Source organism: Silurus aristotelis (genome assembly GCF_946808225.1).
Source record: "Silurus aristotelis genome assembly, chromosome: 3".
Classification (NCBI taxonomy): Eukaryota; Metazoa; Chordata; class Actinopteri; order Siluriformes; family Siluridae; genus Silurus; species Silurus aristotelis.
This window is the reverse complement of record NC_139576.1, coordinates 10,022,598-10,041,658: the sequence shown is the minus strand read 5'-3', so window position 1 is coordinate 10,041,658 and position 19,061 is coordinate 10,022,598. Positions and strand designations below refer to the sequence as shown.

The window sequence follows — 19,061 nt, the reverse complement described above, 5'->3', positions numbered from 1 at the left end:
CAAACACCCACCTGCCCGATCCAAATCTCCTAGGATTGGTTTGGTTTTGAGTCTGGTTCCTCTCAAGGTTTATTCCTCATACCATCTCAAAGAGTTTTTTTTTTATTGCAATTTGTCACCACTGGCTCACTCATTAGGGATAAAAATTATAGGCACTAAACTTATAAATAAGAAAATGTATACCCTATTTATCTATGTAAAACTGCTTTGGGACAATGCCCAATGTTTAATGGACATTAGTGGGGAAATTGTAAATGTTTATTAAATTAGTCTGCAGCCCATGTGTACTGTGTGAAACTGTGCAATGGAGATGTTCCCTGGACCATGAGTTTGTGGTTCTGCATAGATCAAAAGGATTTTAATGTCAATCCTGCATGTGATACACATACACATGTTAAAATATGATTTATGATGTGATCACTTTCCTGACACTGCAAATTTAATGTTTAAATAAGATTTTTTATATTGGCCTCCCATTCAAATGGTAGCCAAGAATATCTTTCTCCATCAAAGTGCAGATATAAAAAAAAAAAGTGAAAAAGAAAACATTATATTAATAAATTCCTATTGAACAGATGTTTTGTTGATGGTCACTGGTGGAATAGAATGATTTTTTATGGGATTACTTTTAAAAAAGGAGATTAAATGTGACTAGTTAATAGTAAGCATAGTCACACAGTTATAAAAGGCTAAAACATTTCTTTTTTGTTTTAGGTCAATTGTAGCTGAATGCTATATCACAGTAAAGGTAAAAAAAAAAAAGAAAAGAAAAAAGTAAAATGTGTGTCAAAACACACATAATATGTTATATCCAAACTATGTCATATACACTATTCAAAATGATGGTTATTATATTAATTAATAATAGCTCTCATAAACTGAACAGCTGTCAACAGTTGTATAACAAATACCTACCAAGATAATTAGCTTAGTTTTTTTGCACTTTTGTGTGCAAAAAACACGGGCAATTTGGTAAACATGCCAATAGCTGGTTTACAGGGTAAGTTGAGAAAGTCAGCTGTGAAGCATTGGGAGTAGACAGAAACCTAATTAACTAATTAATTAACTAACCAACTAACCAACCAAGTAACTAACTAACTAAGTAACTAATCATCCATCCATCAATCTATCCATCTATCATAGATTGCTCCATGTTATTCGAACTTGACCGTGCTCAGAATAAAGCACTTATTAAAGTTGAATGAATGAATGACACTAATAATAAAGCAAAAACTAAATGTTTCAATATTGAAGAACTGAACAAAATCTGGTGGGTGAGGGGAGACTATGACATAGAAATAAATTTTTTGCATAATATGAAAGAAAAAAAAAAGAAGATAAAGTGGAACACAAGATTTTGGTTAATCAGAGTACGTTATTTTTTCAACAACAAAATGACAACAGCATGTTACAATGTTTTGCAAAATCAAAAAGAACGGTGCGAATCCTTTTGACTAAGACGATAACCACGGCAGATTTCTTTGTGGAAGAAAATAGTTCAGTACAGCTGCGTCAGTCACTCTTCAGTGGAGTGTAAACAGGTAGAGTCAGTGCAATTGATTAAAATCTCTGGTGGTTCAAATCGTGGCCCCAAATTTCAAAAGATGGACCTATTTTTTACATTTGAAACGTCTTCTATCTGCGACATCATGCCGTACTGCATCCGTGTATTTGCTCTTTTCTTTCCCAAAACCCTGCCCCCAATGACTATCTGGCCCAGTCGCGTCCATGGCAACATCAATGAGGTGACTGGGATGGAGCCACTGCAGGCATAGAAGGAGGAGGAAGTTAATGACGGCGACAAAGGAGAATATCGAGCCAGCGACAGCGCCGCAGTGAGAGCGTAGTCTCCGCAGGCGAGCCGGTAAGGGCAGGACTGGCTGCCTGCATGCCTGGTCGTATACCTACAGACACACATACCATTTATATAATATGCCTCGTAATGCACTCTCAGAAATTGTCAAGATATTCCCACAACCATTACAAAATGCGACTCGGGTGTACACGCACCTTTTCTGTGCGCTCGGCCACATTTCTCCAGGTGTACAGATGTTGGACCTGACGGTGGATGGCTGCAGGAGGGGGCACTTTGCCTTCACGTTGTCTGGTGATGACCTTTTCTAAGCCATCACAAAGGGAGCTGACTGTCGGCTCACACAGGGTCACCAACTCATCAGGGAGAACCTCTGGTATACCTCCAACACGAGTGCTCACCACCTAAACACCCACACAAACAATGTTTGCAAGCATTTTACATCCCTGAATCAAAGTCCAGGTTTAAAGCCTATGCAGCAAACAAGTAAATAATTTGAAACAAAACAAAAAACAAACCCACTGACCTGTAGGCCACAGCTGGCTCCCTCAACTATGGCCATGCAGAAGGCTTCAGTTAGTGATGTGTTCAAGAAAATATGACCTTGTACCAGCACGTCCCGTACATCCTTGTGATCTAGAGCGCCTAGAAGACGTACCCTTGGGACATAAAACACATTATGCACACACACATAGTGTCTAATATTCTACTCTAATGAATCTAATATGTATTATGTGTGGGGCGAAGTTGCCTCCATTTTCATAGTGCTAAAAGCTGAACCATGAAAGAACCAGACATGCATTCCATAAAACTATCAACTCTTGATTATTTTACTTTTCCTTTCTCAATACAGAATTTTTTTTAAGTCAAAGCTACATAACCAGCTACACAATACTTGGGTATATGGGTATACAGACCTATATATAGGTTTATACCCATATACACTATACGGAGAAAAGTTTGTGGACTATGTGCTTTTTGAACATCTCATTCCACATGTAGTCCCAATTTACTGTGGAAACTGTTTCACTAGATTACTGAGCGTGATTGGGATTTCTAGATTTGTGCTCATTCAGCCACAAGAGTGTTAGTGAAGTCTATCCAGTCTTCCAATTCATCCCAAAGGTGTTCGGAAAGGTTGAGGTCAGGGCTCTATAGCAGGCCACTCGAGATCTTCCACTCCAACCCACGTATACCATATCTTCATAGAGCTGGTTTTGTGCACAGAGGTATTGTCATGCTGGAACAGGTTTGGATCTCTTAGTTCGATTGAATGGAAAATTTACTCCAATCACATGCAAAAACATCCCACACAATTGTGTGCTTCCAACTTTGTGAAAACAGTTTGGGAAAGAACCACAGATGACATCCCAATACTTTTTTCCATATAGTACCTCTATATGACAGCCAGTGATTCAACACAGGACGATAAACTTCACAATATTATATTAGTAACATGAAATAACATGCATGATAATTTGCACTGCATTTTTTGTCCTAATACAAATTTCGAATCAACTGCCCTGAACCACTTCAAATCCAGTCCCCACTGCCCTGAACCACTTCAAATCCAGTCCCCACTGCCCTGAACCACTTCAAATACATTCCCCAGTCCCCACTGCCCTGAACCACTTCAAATCCAATTCCCAGTCCCCACTGCCCTGAACCACTTCAAATCCAGTCCCCACTGCCCTGAACCACTTCAAATCCAGTCCCCACTGCCCTGAACCACTTCAAATCCAGTCCCCACTGCCCTGAACCACTTCAAATCCAGTCCCTAGTCCCCACTGCCCTGAACCACTTCAAACTCCTCCCTTTCTTGCTAACTCCACATATGCTTGTTGATCTAGATGAACTTCTGAAGGAAATATGAAGTGACCTGAAACCTGAACAACAGAATAGTAAATAAAGCGAGGGAACATAAGGTAAGACTTTCTTACCGTTCATGAAGCTGATATTTCTCTCTAACCTCTTCCAGAACCAGGCGCTTAGGACCTTCTCCACCAATCAGAAAACAGAGATCTGGATGTTTGGCACACAGCTCTGGAATTATTCCACCTAGCAGATCGATTCCTAAAAACATAGTGATGGCCCAATCATTCAAACACTTATTGCACACATTATAAAAGTCCACTATTTCATCAAGCTCCGCCTACCTTTCCTGTAGACCAACCGGCTTACTACAACAATGGTTATCTTGTTATCGTCACGGCGACCGGGGTCAGGTGTGAAATCGGTAGGGTCGACCGCATTTGGGATGACGGAGACGATGTAGGGGTCGAGGGCAGCTCTCAGCACGGTGTTCTCCTTGCTGGTGTAGGACACGCATACGATGTGGTTGGTGTCACACAGAGACACAGTAAGCAGTTTATTGGTCAGAACAGAGCTGAGGTCAGCAAATCCGAAAAGCGAGTGGTCGGTGAACATGGTGTTGAGGCCCATGGTCTTGGCATGGAACAGAGCGTCATGGGCCATAGAGGAGAAGGAGCTGTGGGCATGCACCACAGTGATGCGCTCACGCACGAACACACACCTGAGCAGAGGCAGGCTGTGGAAGCAGGTGGTGGCTGTGGATTGGTTATACATCACCTAGAGGAAAAAAAAAAGAATGATCAGCTTTTCAAGAAAGATGTTTTGCTCCTCAGATAAAGAACTATAAGGCATGTTTTACTTAGGTCCTTGGCATAACATTGACACACACAACACTTATTCAAAACTCACTGCTTTTTAGACACGTGTAAGACCAGTACTTGTGTTCAGATGCTTTCAGATAGTTTATTCTCAGCACGTTCTCTAGCTAGGGGGATCTCAAACTTTGCTTATCCGATTTCTAGGATTGCTATTCAAATACCGTATTTTCCGGATTATAAGCCGCTACTTTTTCCCCACGCTTTGAACCCCGTGGCTTAAACAACGAAGCGGCTAATTTATGGATTTTTCCTGGGTTTTTCCCGGTTTCACAAACTTCAAGACAAAAAACTGAGCCCCATAACATTAGACCAATGAAAATTCCGAACGGGTTCAGGTGAACCAATGAAACTCTTTATATTAAATCAGATGCGCTCCCACTGAATCGGGCTACACCACATCATAAATATGGATGAGGTTCCTCTGACGCTTGACCTGCTTCTCACTCGGACTGTCAACAGGAAATGTGAATCATTCGTCAAGCTGAAAACAACCGGGCATGAAAAAACACACATGACGATGCCAAAAGAAAAACTCCCGATAGAAATTGTTGTAAAAGGAAGGAGGAAGACAGTGAACAATGATTTCTTGGTAGGCTACTGTTTAGATACAAACCATGTAACAGACACTGTCTTTCGTTAAAGCCTGTGTAAAGTTCATTAGTTTCATGTAGGCACCTGCGGCTTATTTATTTTCAAAATAAAAATCTTTGTCAAATTCAGTGGGTGTGGCTTATATTTGAAAACATATTCTTAACATATATTTGGGTGCTCTTAATAGTCCGGAAATTACGGTATACGGTTAAGGTGATAAAATCAATACCCCATAATAAACAGGACATACTGCAGCAATAAACCCAAAGTGATTTCTTTATATTTCAATCAAATATTTTCACTCACACACCTGAAGTGGAAGGTAATACACCTTCAGACCGTTGGTAAGATAACGCACTCCACGGCGTTCACCATACGCATGGGTCACTATCACCACTTTATGGCCCCTCTCTATGAGGCACTGCGAGAGCTGGTAGATGTGGCTCTCCACACCACCCATGTTGGGGTAAAAGAAGTCAGACACCATGCAGATGCTGTGCTTTCTGCTTTGCAGATATCCATGACAGCTGGAAGTGCTGGAGGAGTTTTTGTCAGGAGGGATCTCTGAGAAGGAGTGTGTGTCAGACGGAGTGGACACAGGAGACCTGATATTACCTCTCCTTTTTTGTCCCATTTTGAAGCCTGGTCATGGAAAGTGTAGGAGGAGCTGTAATGCAAATCCAAAGAATAGGTTTTAAATTGAATGAAATTGAGTCTTGTTTTACTCTAATGAAGGTTAAAGAAACTAATCTGTGCTGTGAAGAAGCAATCAAATTAAAATTATGCCAATTTTGACTTCACTGACACTTTAAAGTCCACACAAAGATCCAGTACATATATTATAAATGTTTTTATTTTTTATTTTTTAACACATATATCCCTAAAACACAAAACAGGCAGGAGCTTAAAGGAGTGATTTGTGATAGAAGAGTATCTGTGAGAGTGAAAGGGAAAGTTTATAGGACTGTGGTGAGACCTGAGATGTTGTACGGTTTAGAGACAGTGGCATTGAGTAGAAGAGAGGAGGTGGAGCTGGAGGTAGCAGAGCTGAAGATGCTGAGGTTTTTGTTAGGAGTGATGATGATGGACAGAATTAGAAATGAGTTTATTAGAGGGACAGCACATGTAGGACGTTTTGGAGACGAGGTGAGGGAGGCGAGATTGAGATGGTTTGACCATGAGCAGAGGAGGGACATGGGGTATATCAGAAGGAGAATGCTGAGGATGGAGCCACCAGGAAGGAGGAAAAGAGGAAGGAGGAGGTTTATGGATGTGGTAAAGGAAGACATGCAGGTAGTTAGTTTGAAAGAGGCAGATGTAGAGGACAGGGGGGTATGGAGACAGCTGATCCGCTGTAGCGACCCCTAACGGGAGAAGCAGAAAGAAAAAGAAGAAAAGAAGATACCTCTAAAACACAAAAATATCTAAGTATTATTATATTGAATGTCAGGACAGATACTTCTACAATCTAACCACTGACAGCTGATCTACAGATGTGACTTTAAGTGATTCAAAACATCTGAGCAAATATTTGAAATGTTTTATGATATTATAAAACTCCATACGACACCTGACTCCGCTTCAAATACGTCTTTCACAACAAATTATTGAAATCTGCAGCCATTTCCTCTATCAGGGCTTTATTTCTTCTTCACCACGAACTTATCTGAAGTACAATTCAGTTCAGTGTGTCATACTACCCTCTATTGGGCTCCTCAGGAATTACAGAAATGCGAGGCATCGATTTAAAAAAGAGTGCATTGGATGCAAGTTGGCATTTGTATCGAGATGCGTCGTTTTTAACATATTTGCATGGGTAAAAAAATATTTATTTATATATAATTATTAGAAGATGAAAACTGTTTCTCAAGCGCGTTCTCTCAGCACCACTCTTGCTACATGAACATTAGGTATCACAACACTATGGCGACAGAAGCGTGTCCTGAGAGTCACATAGAATATAGATTAACATGGCAGAGGTAGAGCTGCATCTTCCTGGAGACAGAAGAGGAAAATAACATCTGGTTTGATTTAATTATATTATTTCCACTAGAAACACCTGTTTGTGAAAGGGGCATGCGTTAGAAGTCAGAAGGCATTTAAGAATATTTAAGATTTGCGTTCTGTCTGAACCAAAGAAATAAAAGCGAACTATCTGTACCATATTAAACTGCATCCTACTGCATTAAATCGCATTGTGTTGAATCAAATCAATCGCACTGCATTGTATTACATCATATCAGTAGCCGCTTCATATGTTCTTTAATGTATCGTATCAGTTGTTATGCATCGAGACATGAATCATTAATAATCATTAATAGTTTTTATGCACACAATACCATGCCTTCTTATTACACATCTAACATACGGTTTAAAACCCGACAACACGTAATGTACTTTCATGCAGTTAATCTGCACAGAAACTTTAGACTGTAAATAATTGTAAAAAGTGTTATATGTATATTTACATGTGTATTTTTTATTCTTATATTTGTTATTTTTTTTGTTTTTAGTTCTGGTATGTTGTTATTTTTATGAGCATGTTTAAGTGAATTGTTAGGCTTAGGCTCAGTGTTGCTTTTATGTTTGGCAACAAATATTTCCCTGGAGATTAATAAAGTACCCTCTACTCTACTCTACTCTACTCTACTCTACTCTACTTTACACTATTCTATTCTACTCTACTTTACTTTATTCTACTCTACTCTACTTTACACTATTCTACTCTACTTTACACTATTCTACAATTCTACTTTACTCTATTCTACTCTATTCTACTCTACTTTACTCTACTTTACTCTACTTTACTCTATTCTACTCTACATTACTCTACTTTACTCTACTCTACTTTACACTATTCTACTCTACTCTACTATACGTTACACTATTCTACTATACTTTACACTATTCTACTCTACTTTACACTATTCTACTCTACTTTACACTATTTTACTCTACTCTACTCTACTTTACACTATTCTACTATACTTTACACTATTCTACTCTACTCTACTTTACACTATTCTACTCTACTCTACTTTACACTATTCTACTTTACTTTACACTATTCTACTCTACTCTACTATACGTTACACTATTCTACTATACTTTACACTATTCTACTCTACTTTACACTATTCTACTATACTTTACACTATTTTACTCTACTCTACTCTACTTTACACTATTCTACTATACTTTACACTATTCTACTCCACTCTACTTTACACTATTCTACTCTACTTTACACTATTCTACTTTACTCTACTTTACAAAATTTTACTATTCTACTTTACTCTACTCTACACTACTTTACACTATTCTACTATTCTATTTTACTATTTCTACTCTACTCTACTCTACTCTACTCTACTCTACTCTACTCTACTCTACTCTATTCTACTCTACTCTACTTTACCCTACTCTACTCTACACTATTCTACTATTCTACTCTACTCTACTCTACTCTACTCTACTCTACTCTACTCTACTCTACTCCACACTATTCTACTATTCTACTCTACTCTATTGTACTCTATTTTACTGTATTATACTCAACTTTACACTATTCTACTATTCTACTATTCCACTTTACATTATTCTACTATTCTACTTTACTCTATTCTACTTCACTCTACTCTATTTTACACTATTCTTCTATTCTACTTTACTTTACTCTACTCTACTTTACTTAACACTATTCTACTATTATACTTCACTCTACTTTACTGCATTATACTCTACGGTACACTACTCTACTCTACTCTATTCTACTCTACTCTACTCTACACTATTCTACTTTTCTATATTCTACTATTCTCCTTTACTCTGCTTTAATTACTCTACTTACTCTTTTCTACTGTTTTCTACTTAACTTTACTCTACTTTATTCTACTCTGCTTTACTCTACTGTACTGTACTTTATTCTACTGTTCTCTACTTTATTTAACTCTACTCTGTTAAAATCTACCTTATTTTACTCTACTCTACTTTACTCTTCTCTACTCTGCTCTACTTTAATGTATTATACTGTACTTTACACTATTCTACTATTCTACTTTACTCTACAGTTATATACAGTTATTTATGTTTGGCAACAAATATTTCCCAGGGGATTAATAAAGTACCCTCTACTCTACTCTACTGTACTCTACTGTACTCTACTCTACTGTACTCTACTGTATTATATTTTACACTATTTAATTTTTTTTACTTTACTCTACTGTACTATATTATGCTGTACTCTACTGTACTGTACTCTGTTTTAATCTACTATAATCTAGTCTACTTCTCTACTTTACTCTACTCTATTTTACTCTACTCTACTTTTTTACTCTACTCTTTTGAACTCTACTTAATTCTACTTTACTCTGCTTTACTCTACTTTACTCTATTCAACTTTACTTTATTCTACTTTACTCCACTCTACTCTGTTTTACTCTACTCTACTCTACTATATGAAATCTATTGGAGGAACACAATGTGAGCAAAATACAGTGCTCTAATTGTCTCCCATTTTCTTTCTGCAGAGAGACTTTGGCTTCTTAGTTCTGTTTCATCCCAGAATATAACTTTATACTCTTTAAAATAATCACAAACAAGCTAAATAATATACATTAAAAATGATTAATATCTGTAAACCTGCATTGCATTTTAGTCATGCATTTTTTTCTAAATAAATAAATAATAGATCACAGACTGATCATTGAAGGCAGGCTAGATGAGTGAGAAGAACATTTTAATCAAAACCAGGCATTGAGTGAAAACAAAGTTAGAACTGTTTCTTGCATAACAAAAAAATCACATACAGATATGATGCTGCTAGGCTAGTTTGGAGCTAGGAGTGACATCAATAATAAAAGAAATCTATAAAGTGTAAATTTTCATCTTCAGTAATTAGTTTTTGCTGGTCAGGCTTTTATGGATTCCTTCCTGGTTTGACACAACACTGGATTTTTATATTTACATTCTGATTTACCAAGCAAATCTGTCATATTTTGTAATATTTTGAGCCCTTTCTGAGTGTGCATCTTTTTTCAGTTTTTCCAGCTCTATATCACATTTTCTGTTTTTTCTGTTCACAAACTAAAAGTACACAGTAAATTTCTTTCGACTATATCAATAAGCTCAATAACTTTCCACCATTTTCTTTTGCTCACTTCCTTTTCTGCTTTTCCATGTTCTCTCCATCCTTTTTTATTTTGTCTGGGTGGAGATTTGCAGTATTGGTGTACTGAACTCACTGGACTGCTGGCTGCTGGTGGCTTTAATCAGGCAGCTGAGAAGCATGTCTTTGACCTGTCCGGTCTCCAGTTTGTGCTCTCGGCTCAGCTGTAGCGTGATCTGTTCTAGCTCAGATGCCATGATCGGACCCTCAGTAAGAAGCTCGGTGTACAGCTCCAGTACCTTCTGCTCTAGATAGCCATTCAGCTCTGCGTTAGAAAGAGGACGTCCGTCCTGCAGCAGAGAGAAACGTTCACGCACACTCCCCTCTCTCCATCGTCTAGAAATCCTGTATTCAGGGAGCAGAGGGGGAGGCAGTGAGGGTGGAGGAACATCTCTGGAAAGCAGGAAAGGCCTAGAATGTAGGTCCTGCGAGGAGCTGTTTTCCGGATTACCTACACCATGCCCGAGAGGCAGCACCTGGCCTCCAGCAATGTACAGATCATTGTAGTTCTGGCAGATGCTGTGGCAACTGGGGGGCACTAGAAAGGCCTCTGCTCCTGAAGATGGTGCACGGCCAGGGATGCCCACTTCTGGAGACTGATTTCGGCAATCCAGGGGGGTTGCAGAAGGCTGAGAGTTTAAATTCTGGGACCGGATCTCTCGATAAGAGTTGCTGGGAGAACACTGGACTGGAACTTCGATCTGTGCTGACAGATTGTTGATCAGTAAAGGAGTTTTAGGAACACTGACTGAGTGGCAAGTGGGAGGATCCACACACTCAGATTCAGTGGAAAAAGTCATATGCCACAACTTGGTTTCACACAGCATACCTATTCAAAAGCTTTACATACATACACACACAAATAATATAAAAAAAACAACATTAGTTGATTATCATTATTAGTTTATCTTTGTTACATTTTGTATTTAGTAATAATGTAAATTAATATTAATAACATTTTTATAAATGATATGTATTAATAAAAAAACATTTAAACATTAATTATTGCTGTAATATCAGATTGGCTTAAAGCTTACTTACTGTTGCGATGATCTACTTTGGGTAATGGGCTGTTTGATTGCAGTATGTGTGTCTCCCTTGATTCAATGACAATGCGAGTGAAACCTGTACCACTCATTACAGGTTTTATACAGTAAATGAGGAAGTGAAAGACTTGTGTGTGATTCCAGATGTCGGTTAACATGCAATCATGTCAGACTTATAATAGTTTATACATCTGTATCAGAATGCATGGTTTTTGTTACCTCAACATGTATGCTGCATGCAGGTATCACCAAGTCTTTAGGTATAACAGAGACTTTCACGTTTAAATAAATTTTAATAAAATCAGGATCGAGATATTCTAATGAGGACTCCGCTGGTTATAAATTTGCACCTCTTGTAGTTGATCAAAGGCCCAACACACGTATTTGCAACTTCAGAGGTGGAAAGTAACGAATTACACTTACTGAGTAGTTTATGTTTTGTGAAGTTCTACTTTTTATAGTAGTGTTAAAAATCTGTAATTTTACTTGTACCTTAGTATGGTTTGTTTAAAGTACTGTACATTTTAAATCATATCCGTTACTGAGTAAAATAAATAAATAAATAAATAGAAACAACGCAACGGGAATAATGCGCTCTGGAAACTACTGCACTGATTGTTTGATTGATTGATTGATTGATTGATTGATTGATTGATTGATTGATTGATTGATTGATTGATGGGCGGAGAACAAACGTGCTAAACTCACAAGAAAGAGGATGGAGATGGACCAGGCATACACCAGTGATGCAGACTCATCTGAAAACAAAATGCCCTCAAATCGAAAGTCTGAATTCTGAATCTGCATTATAACAGACTTTTTTTGCTACGAAAGTGCACAACTCACATTAGACTCAAGTCAATGACTGTAGTGTTTAGTTTGAGAATTTTATCCCTGTGTTTCCTTTTTGAACTATGCTAGAATCCCCCACCCCACCTTACACACAACTCCATCTGAACACAAAGTAACCCAGTAAATTTTACTCTGAGTAAAGTTCAATTAGTTACTTTTTTTTACTTGAGTACATTTTTACACCCGTAAATCCACTTGTACTTAAGTACAATCTCATTGAAGTAACAGTACTTTTACTTACTTGAGTAGAATATTTTATTAGTCTTTCCATCTCTGGCATCATTTATCACAGCTGTCTGTATGAGAAGAGGAAGAGGTTAATTTCAGTTTCCTAGGAAAAAAAAGGTTTCTGAGTATTTCAGTCAAAAAATATTCCCCAGTCTTACACCTGAAAATGTGCTGTAGTGTCACTTGCTTGTAACAAGCATGCAAGTGGTTAGGGTATAGCTATTTATTTCTAAAATGACAATTGAACAATTAAAACAGATTCTTTGCCCATGATCACCATGGATTCTTGTTCTTGGCTGAATGGCACCTTATGTTGTCTTCTGATGGTAGCCGATCCACCTCAAGTTTTTTCTTTTCTTCTCATCATAGACCTAGAGTGTTCATTTGAGTTACTATAGACTTCTTATTTAGCTCAGATTAGTCTGGTAATTTCCCTCTGATCTCATTCATCAACAAGATGTTTCAGTTTCAGTTTGTTTAGAGGTTTGTTCATAAAATATTGTCACCAAAATCCATACCTCCATCAAATCCACAGAGATCACAATATTCCCCATTCTGATGTTTGATGTGAACATTATGTAAAGCTCATAACCTTTATTTGTTTTTATTTGTTTCATCATGCTACTGCCACATGCTTATTGATTGGATAACTATATATATGCAAGTGATCTAAGCAGCAAGTGGATGGCAAATGGATAAAAATAGCATGATTTTTTATTTACATTTCCACAGGATGGAATTTTACAATGGTTTACATGTGATGTACCCATATCATATAATAAATGGAAAGTAAGATAAAAACATTCCTGACCTTTTTTCATCAAACTCAACCCAAAGCTGAATAAACACCTGTTTACACCTGTGTTTTATATGCAAGACTTTATATAGTCTAGACCCCGTCCATTTGGGTGAACATCGACACTCTTAATGACTTAGTCACCACTAAGGTAATGAACATCTGTTGACATATAAAGCACCTGATTATCTTTGTGTAGCCTAATACGCGTGTCGCTGATTCATTATTAAAGTTTGGTTTCGAGTTACGGGGCCGGTTGCCACGGCTGCGTTACACATCAACAGCGTGGGGCAAAATGGGAGCCTTTTTAAACACCTTTCAAGGACAGGTATGACGAGGACTATTATATACCCATCTCTTACTCATTCTATTTAAATTATAATTGCGAGTCCTCCCCACATGGGCTATGAACATAATCCAGAGATGGGATGGACGAGGATCGGAACATCTGAAGGATTATATTAGGCTATAATTTGATGAGCTGCTCAGTGGCTTTGTCATCATGTTCAAGAAAATCAACGCGGTGTTTAGGCCGAGCCGCGGCCCAGGGGCACGGGGCGACTACCACAGCGCATGCACGGTGAAACTCGTCCGCAGCGCCTCAATGCTCACAGTCGTGGACCGGGGCACGGCACAGAGGGAGTCCACTCTGAAGAGAAGTGCGAGCACGGCGAGCATTCAGTCCAGCACAGCGTTCTATTACTGCTACAGCCGAGAAGAACGTGTGTGGCTTTACTCTCAAAACCAGGAGTGTCTGGAGTATCTGCAGGAGCTGGTGGCGCTCAGGCGGCGATACACCAAGAGCTTCAGCGATCTGAAGCACGACGAGCGGCGAGAGCACAGCTTCAGTAAGAAGAAGCCTGCACCACAACCTCCACAGGTGAGAAAATCTATCACAGACTGCTTGAGGGGCTCTGAGAAGCATCTCATCGCACCGTCATGTTTATTTTCTTACAACAAAAGCAGTCAAAAGCCTGTTATAATATTATAATGTACTAACTTTAATCCAAACCTTGTTAATAAGAAAAAGGACTATACAGTAAATATTTGTCACCCAAAGTGTTGATACAAATTCAGGAACAAATTGCTCCCAGCAAATAAACAGTATAACACTGTCCACATAATCCTATAGCCAAACATATAGGATTGTATTCATTCAACTACACTAAATTTAGTTCCCTAGTGGCGTAAAGTTGAATACCCAGTGTTTCAAGGAGCCCACCACTGCAAGAACAATCTTCTTTTCCATCCCTGTGGAATAATGTTGTATGTTTAAAGCTATAATTTAAGAGACACAGGTTCTTAACCCTTCTGGTGTTTTCTTGGATGCATGTCTATTAGCTTCATTAGTCTTGGATGAATCCTAGCTCTATTAGCTGTGAGTCAGTATGACATCTGCATGAGTTCAGACACTATAAAGACCCTGGGTCATCCACTGATACACTGATTTCCTCATTGGTCAATACCTTTAAAAAAAAATCAGTTTTAAATGACGAATGTCTTAATCACATGCATTTCTGCCATGGATAGTGACTGGAACTAAAAGTTGTTAGATTCAAACAAGCTTCAAATAAATTTTAATAATTGTTAATGTAAGTAATCAGAGTTTTGAAAGTATGAGAGTTTGAGACAGTCCTTCAAAATGCTTGACTCTCTATGAGTACCCCGACTACTGAACTAGGGAGACGCACCTTCTGTTCCCAACTCGTCCGATCGAACTAATCAGCTAAACAACTTAAAGTGGAATGTTAAAGTGGATGTGTTAAAGCAGGGAAAATACTAAACAGTGCAGGACAAGTGGTACACATCACCAGGACCAGAGTTTGATAACATAGAACCAAAGAGATGTCTGTTCTTAAAGTCCCTTAATGATATTTAAACACAAACCACACGATTAATCTTCACATATCTCACATACATAAATGGCATCAAAGCATCAGGGTCAACCATGACACAGAACCCATGGATCGGAGAGGGTTGAGGACCTTGTGCAAGTACCCAACAGTGGTAACCTGGTGGTGTCCGAGCTTGAACCCCCAACCTGATCAGCAATTAAGAGCCTTGACCATCGGTGATACCATTTTCACTAAATTGGGCAAGTTTAACACTGTAGCTACTGTTTTTAATTACACATAATCCATGTTAGATACATTTCTTTGTGATGCATATGAACATTATGCTTGCTATAGTTTTTACATCAGTAATTCTCCACTACAGTCATGGAGGCCCATAACATTTCCCCACTCTATATGAGGCAATGATGAAAGGACTTGATGATTCGCTAATTGATCATTTAAAATACTGAAATGCACATGTGAGCCCATGATTCATGTATTATGAATTCTTTCCAAATTTTTTAAAGCATGTACGTCCTTATCCATCTGCACCACCAATACCCAGTGAAGAGGACACGCTGCAGTATTTCGATGCTGTTATCGCCAGCTGTGACTCAGAGCACACCAGAAAACCCCACGTAGATGACGGTCACGTGGATGTAGATTTCATTGGTATGTTAAAAAGACCATCGACCAACATTGACCATTAATTTTTTCTTTTATGAGCATTTCTTATTTAACTTTTGCTACATTATAAGAACATTTTCCCATAACTTAGATTTCCCAGTGAAATTTTCATCCCATTTCAACTATATGATACAGAAGTCCTAAGAGGCCATGCATTTTTTTTTTTTCCCTTTCTATTTTTCATTGTAATCTGCACATATCGAGTTGTTTCATTGTGATCAAGACTTCATTTTCTCATGATCTCGACATAAAAGTTGTTTTCTCGTTATGACGATTTAATTTTCTCATGGACGAGCCCGCTGCCACAAATGGTTATGGGTATTATCCATAATGCTACCTCTAGAACTATGCTCTTATGCAGAATACACAGAAGAAAATAATGTTTACAATGTGAGACACTGTTTATGTCAAGGTCATCAGGCAATGAAGTCCTAATAACGTGAAAACAGCTTTTCCGTGGAGATCACGAGAAGTCTGATAACGAGTTAACAACTTTTATGTTGACCGTGAGAAAATAAGAAAGAAAAAAAAGATTGTAATGCATGGCCTTTTGGGACTTCCATGCTACTATTTAAAATATTAGATACAGTTTTGTCAATGAAACTCATTTTGTCCAGGTAATTTTCATTTTCATGCATCATATCTATGTTGTGCCTTTCTGCAGTGGCAACCAGTACAAGTCAACATAACCTCCATTCTAACTGGGTGCTGCGAGACCCTCGACGGATATCCACAGACACGTCTCGGCTGAGGCGGCCAGAGCTGGGGTCAGATGAAAGTGCTTGGAGGAAGGCAGCAGGTGGGACCACGAGCAGTATCAGAACACTTCAGAGAAACCCCATCCACCTCCCTAAAGTAGTGGAGAGTGCCTTGCAGACCCTGCGTTTCAAACCTAAGCATAAAAAGAAAGATTAGCACATGGCATTCACCTCAGATGATGGCTAGGAAACCCATCTGATTCATAATGGCATGAATTTGTAATGGATAAGCCATTCACAGACTTCGGTTCTGCTTTAGAAAAGTCTAAATAATCCCATCGTGGAATGCAAGACAGGTAAACAAATTCTGGAACAGCTTGTCAGGTGAATCGTCTTAAGCCAATACCGGGTTGGTCAGTGTATGAATTACTGCACAATTACATGACCCTCACCAGAAAGTGAAATCTGTGGCATATATACATCCAGTTTGAGGCCCTCCAATGTTGCCCAGAGCTGTTCAGAGTGTGTTGTGAAACATGGATGTGAGCATGGTGATGTAATATCGGGGTAATGAAGCTCTCTTATTGACCAGCCTCATCAATAATCCACAGCAGATCAGAGTCTCTGTTTCAGTAGTTTTCAACAGCAGCAGGGCATGTCCAAGTGACTAGACATGGAAAAAGAAAAGAGTCTAAAGAGTCGCTCAGCCCGAGTAAGAAGACTCTCTCCTGCTCAACAAACCTCAATTAGAGATTTGTCTACAGGAGATCAGATTTAATCACTGTGCCACTCAGACACTGTGGTGTGCTGGACATAACACAGTCCTTCAGGCCATTTTAATAGAATTTATTTTTATTTGTGTAGCGCTTTTAACAATGGACATTGTCTCAAAGCAGCTTTACACAGATAACGTGGTGATAAAGAATCAATAGGAAGTGTGTTTGTCCCTAATGAGCGAGCCGGTGGTGACTGTGGCAAACCCCCCCCAAAAATAAAAAATATATCTAATATAATAAATTATAAATATTATAAATAATAAATGAATAAAAACAATAAATATTAATTATATAATTGGTTTCCATGTAAGAAGTAAACAACATTTTTTGGTTTTCAATAAAAGTCACCATGAGGAACATGCACTTCCTTTTTCTCAGAAAAGAGGAAACAAAACAAAAATATTTTTTTTTTACTGGCAAAACCAAGCCACCTGCATAATAATAAGATACACGTGACAGGATGTTTATAACCAAAACAATATTAATAATTCAGTAAGTAGAACCATAGTGTTAAAGCCACAGTGTTCTTTTTTTTTTTAATTGATTTTATTGGTGTCTTTTCTGGCTGTCCATAAGCACTTAAAGGCAAAGGATTTTTTTATATATATATATATATATATATATATATATATATATATATATATATATATATATATATATATATATATATATATATATATATATATATATAATTCACACAAAATACCACACTCAGAATAAATATGTAGTTACTCCCCCCTCACACCTTTTCTTGTGATGTTTGTATTTGTATCTAACCATGAGTCTAGCAATGTCTTGAACTAATACAATCAATAGGAATACAAGAATAGTTTTGAAAAACAAAACTATGAAAACAAACCTCTTGCTATGAGGTAGTGGATAATTTAAATACTGTACATATTGATATGGATTTAATAAATAAATGAGTGACATAAGTACTTTTTACATTTTTTTTACTTTATTAACAAAAATAAACACATATGCTAGCACATACAGACTCAAACACTCTCACTTGTTCTCCTGCTTGACTTTAGGGCTAAAGAATGAAGACATGCTCTTCATGCCAGTTTTGTCCACTTTTGCAAGTGTCTTCTGAGCAGCTGTCATCTTCTTAGGGAGCTATCGGGAAACCATTAACATTTAATTTAGTCCTTATGCTTACTCTCTCACACACAGTATTTAAACAGTAAAGGTGGAACAAAAAGACTTCGGCCACAAGGACAGGAAGACCAACGGTTGCTACAGGCAGGCATACGAATAGAAAAAGAAAAAAAAAAAGCTTATGCTTGAGTCCATGTTCTTTCTCACCTTTCGGGTGAAGTCAGCACTGTTGAATTTAGTGTAGTCCTCTCCTGCTTCCACTGGTTTATCTGACAGTTTCCTTTTCTGTTCAGTAGAAGACCGCAACCACACAATCACCACATCACAATCACCACGTCTCATCTGCTGCTCATGCCACGAGGCAGAAGAGCTGAAATTTAGTGCTAACTGCATCTTTATTTATGATCCAGGCAAATAATCTTCCTCCATGTGATACCACTAAAAAGATCCTTCTCAATACACAACTCCTTCCTACTCATGTGGACTCGTATTACAACGAGATTGTGTTTTCATTTATATTTACGCCATTTGTCTAATGCTCTTCTCCAGAGCGAATGACATTTATCTCATGTATTCAAATGAGCATGGTTGGAATAATATTAAAATGCCAAATCACACAATAATCCACAACTTCGCTATATAGTCAAGCTTTCGCAGACACCTGACCATCACACCCATGTGTAGTTCCTCCTCGAACCTTTGTTGAAATGTTGGAACGTGTGTATTTCTATTTGCATTACAATTTCCCTTGGATTGAAAACTTCCAGCATGAAATGACCCC

General features: G+C 38.0%; 4 protein-coding genes across 5 annotated transcripts in view; 1 reads left to right on the top strand and 3 right to left on the bottom strand.

Moving 5' to 3' along the window:
• Positions 1–1,355: 1,355 nt before the first annotated feature.
• piga (phosphatidylinositol glycan anchor biosynthesis, class A) lies at positions 1,356–6,820 on the bottom strand. The gene is made up of 7 exons (XM_083537059.1): positions 6,665–6,820; positions 5,405–5,761; positions 3,970–4,402; positions 3,754–3,886; positions 2,340–2,472; positions 2,011–2,217; positions 1,356–1,904 (listed from the first exon to the last, which is right to left on the bottom strand). Exons 2-7 carry the CDS (start codon positions 5,726–5,728, stop codon positions 1,611–1,613), a joined length of 1,524 nt encoding a protein of 507 aa, XP_083393185.1. The 5' UTR covers positions 5,729–5,761; positions 6,665–6,820; the 3' UTR covers positions 1,356–1,610.
• A 2,995-nt stretch (positions 6,821–9,815) lies between these two features.
• LOC310723816 (TLR adapter interacting with SLC15A4 on the lysosome) lies at positions 9,816–11,381 on the bottom strand. The gene is made up of 2 exons (XM_083537221.1): positions 11,303–11,381; positions 9,816–11,101 (listed from the first exon to the last, which is right to left on the bottom strand). Exon 2 carries the CDS (start codon positions 11,086–11,088, stop codon positions 10,291–10,293), a length of 798 nt encoding a protein of 265 aa, XP_083393347.1. The 5' UTR covers positions 11,089–11,101; positions 11,303–11,381; the 3' UTR covers positions 9,816–10,290.
• Positions 11,382–13,333: 1,952 nt separating this feature from the next.
• On the top strand, positions 13,334–17,382 carry c9h13orf42 (chromosome 9 C13orf42 homolog). Its single transcript, XM_083537184.1, has 3 exons — positions 13,334–14,063; positions 15,546–15,690; positions 16,370–17,382. Exons 1-3 carry the CDS (start codon positions 13,686–13,688, stop codon positions 16,618–16,620), a joined length of 774 nt encoding a protein of 257 aa, XP_083393310.1. The 5' UTR covers positions 13,334–13,685; the 3' UTR covers positions 16,621–17,382.
• rnaseh2b (ribonuclease H2, subunit B) overlaps positions 16,459–19,061 on the bottom strand; it is a 10,774-nt gene continuing 8,171 nt past the window's right edge. Inside the window, exons 10-11 of one of the 2 annotated variants that reach the window (XM_083537158.1) lie at positions 18,488–18,565; positions 18,119–18,298 (exon numbers count right to left, since the gene is read on the bottom strand). In XM_083537158.1, coding sequence (XP_083393284.1) covers positions 18,188–18,298; positions 18,488–18,565 — 189 coding nt within the window. In that variant the 3' untranslated portion in view covers positions 18,119–18,187. Of the gene's footprint in view, positions 16,598–18,118; positions 18,299–18,487; positions 18,566–19,061 lie in introns of those variants that run through there. The other variant, XM_083537159.1, reaches the window with a different exon arrangement.

Coding starts and splice junctions, on each gene's coding strand:
- piga (XM_083537059.1), bottom strand. CDS start 5,728: ATGGGACAAAAAAGGAGAGGTAATATCAGGTCTCCTGTGTCCACTCCG. Junction 2,218..2,339: donor GAGCCAGCTGTGGCCTACAG/GTCAGTGGGTTT, acceptor GTGGGTGTTTAG/GTGGTGAGCACTCGTGTTGG. Junction 1,905..2,010: donor TGGCCGAGCGCACAGAAAAG/GTGCGTGTACAC, acceptor GTGTGTCTGTAG/GTATACGACCAGGCATGCAG.
- LOC310723816 (XM_083537221.1), bottom strand. CDS start 11,088: ATGCTGTGTGAAACCAAGTTGTGGCATATGACTTTTTCCACTGAATCT.
- c9h13orf42 (XM_083537184.1), top strand. CDS start 13,686: ATGTTCAAGAAAATCAACGCGGTGTTTAGGCCGAGCCGCGGCCCAGGG. Junction 14,064..15,545: donor CTGCACCACAACCTCCACAG/GTGAGAAAATCT, acceptor AATTTTTTAAAG/CATGTACGTCCTTATCCATC. Junction 15,691..16,369: donor CGTGGATGTAGATTTCATTG/GTATGTTAAAAA, acceptor GCCTTTCTGCAG/TGGCAACCAGTACAAGTCAA.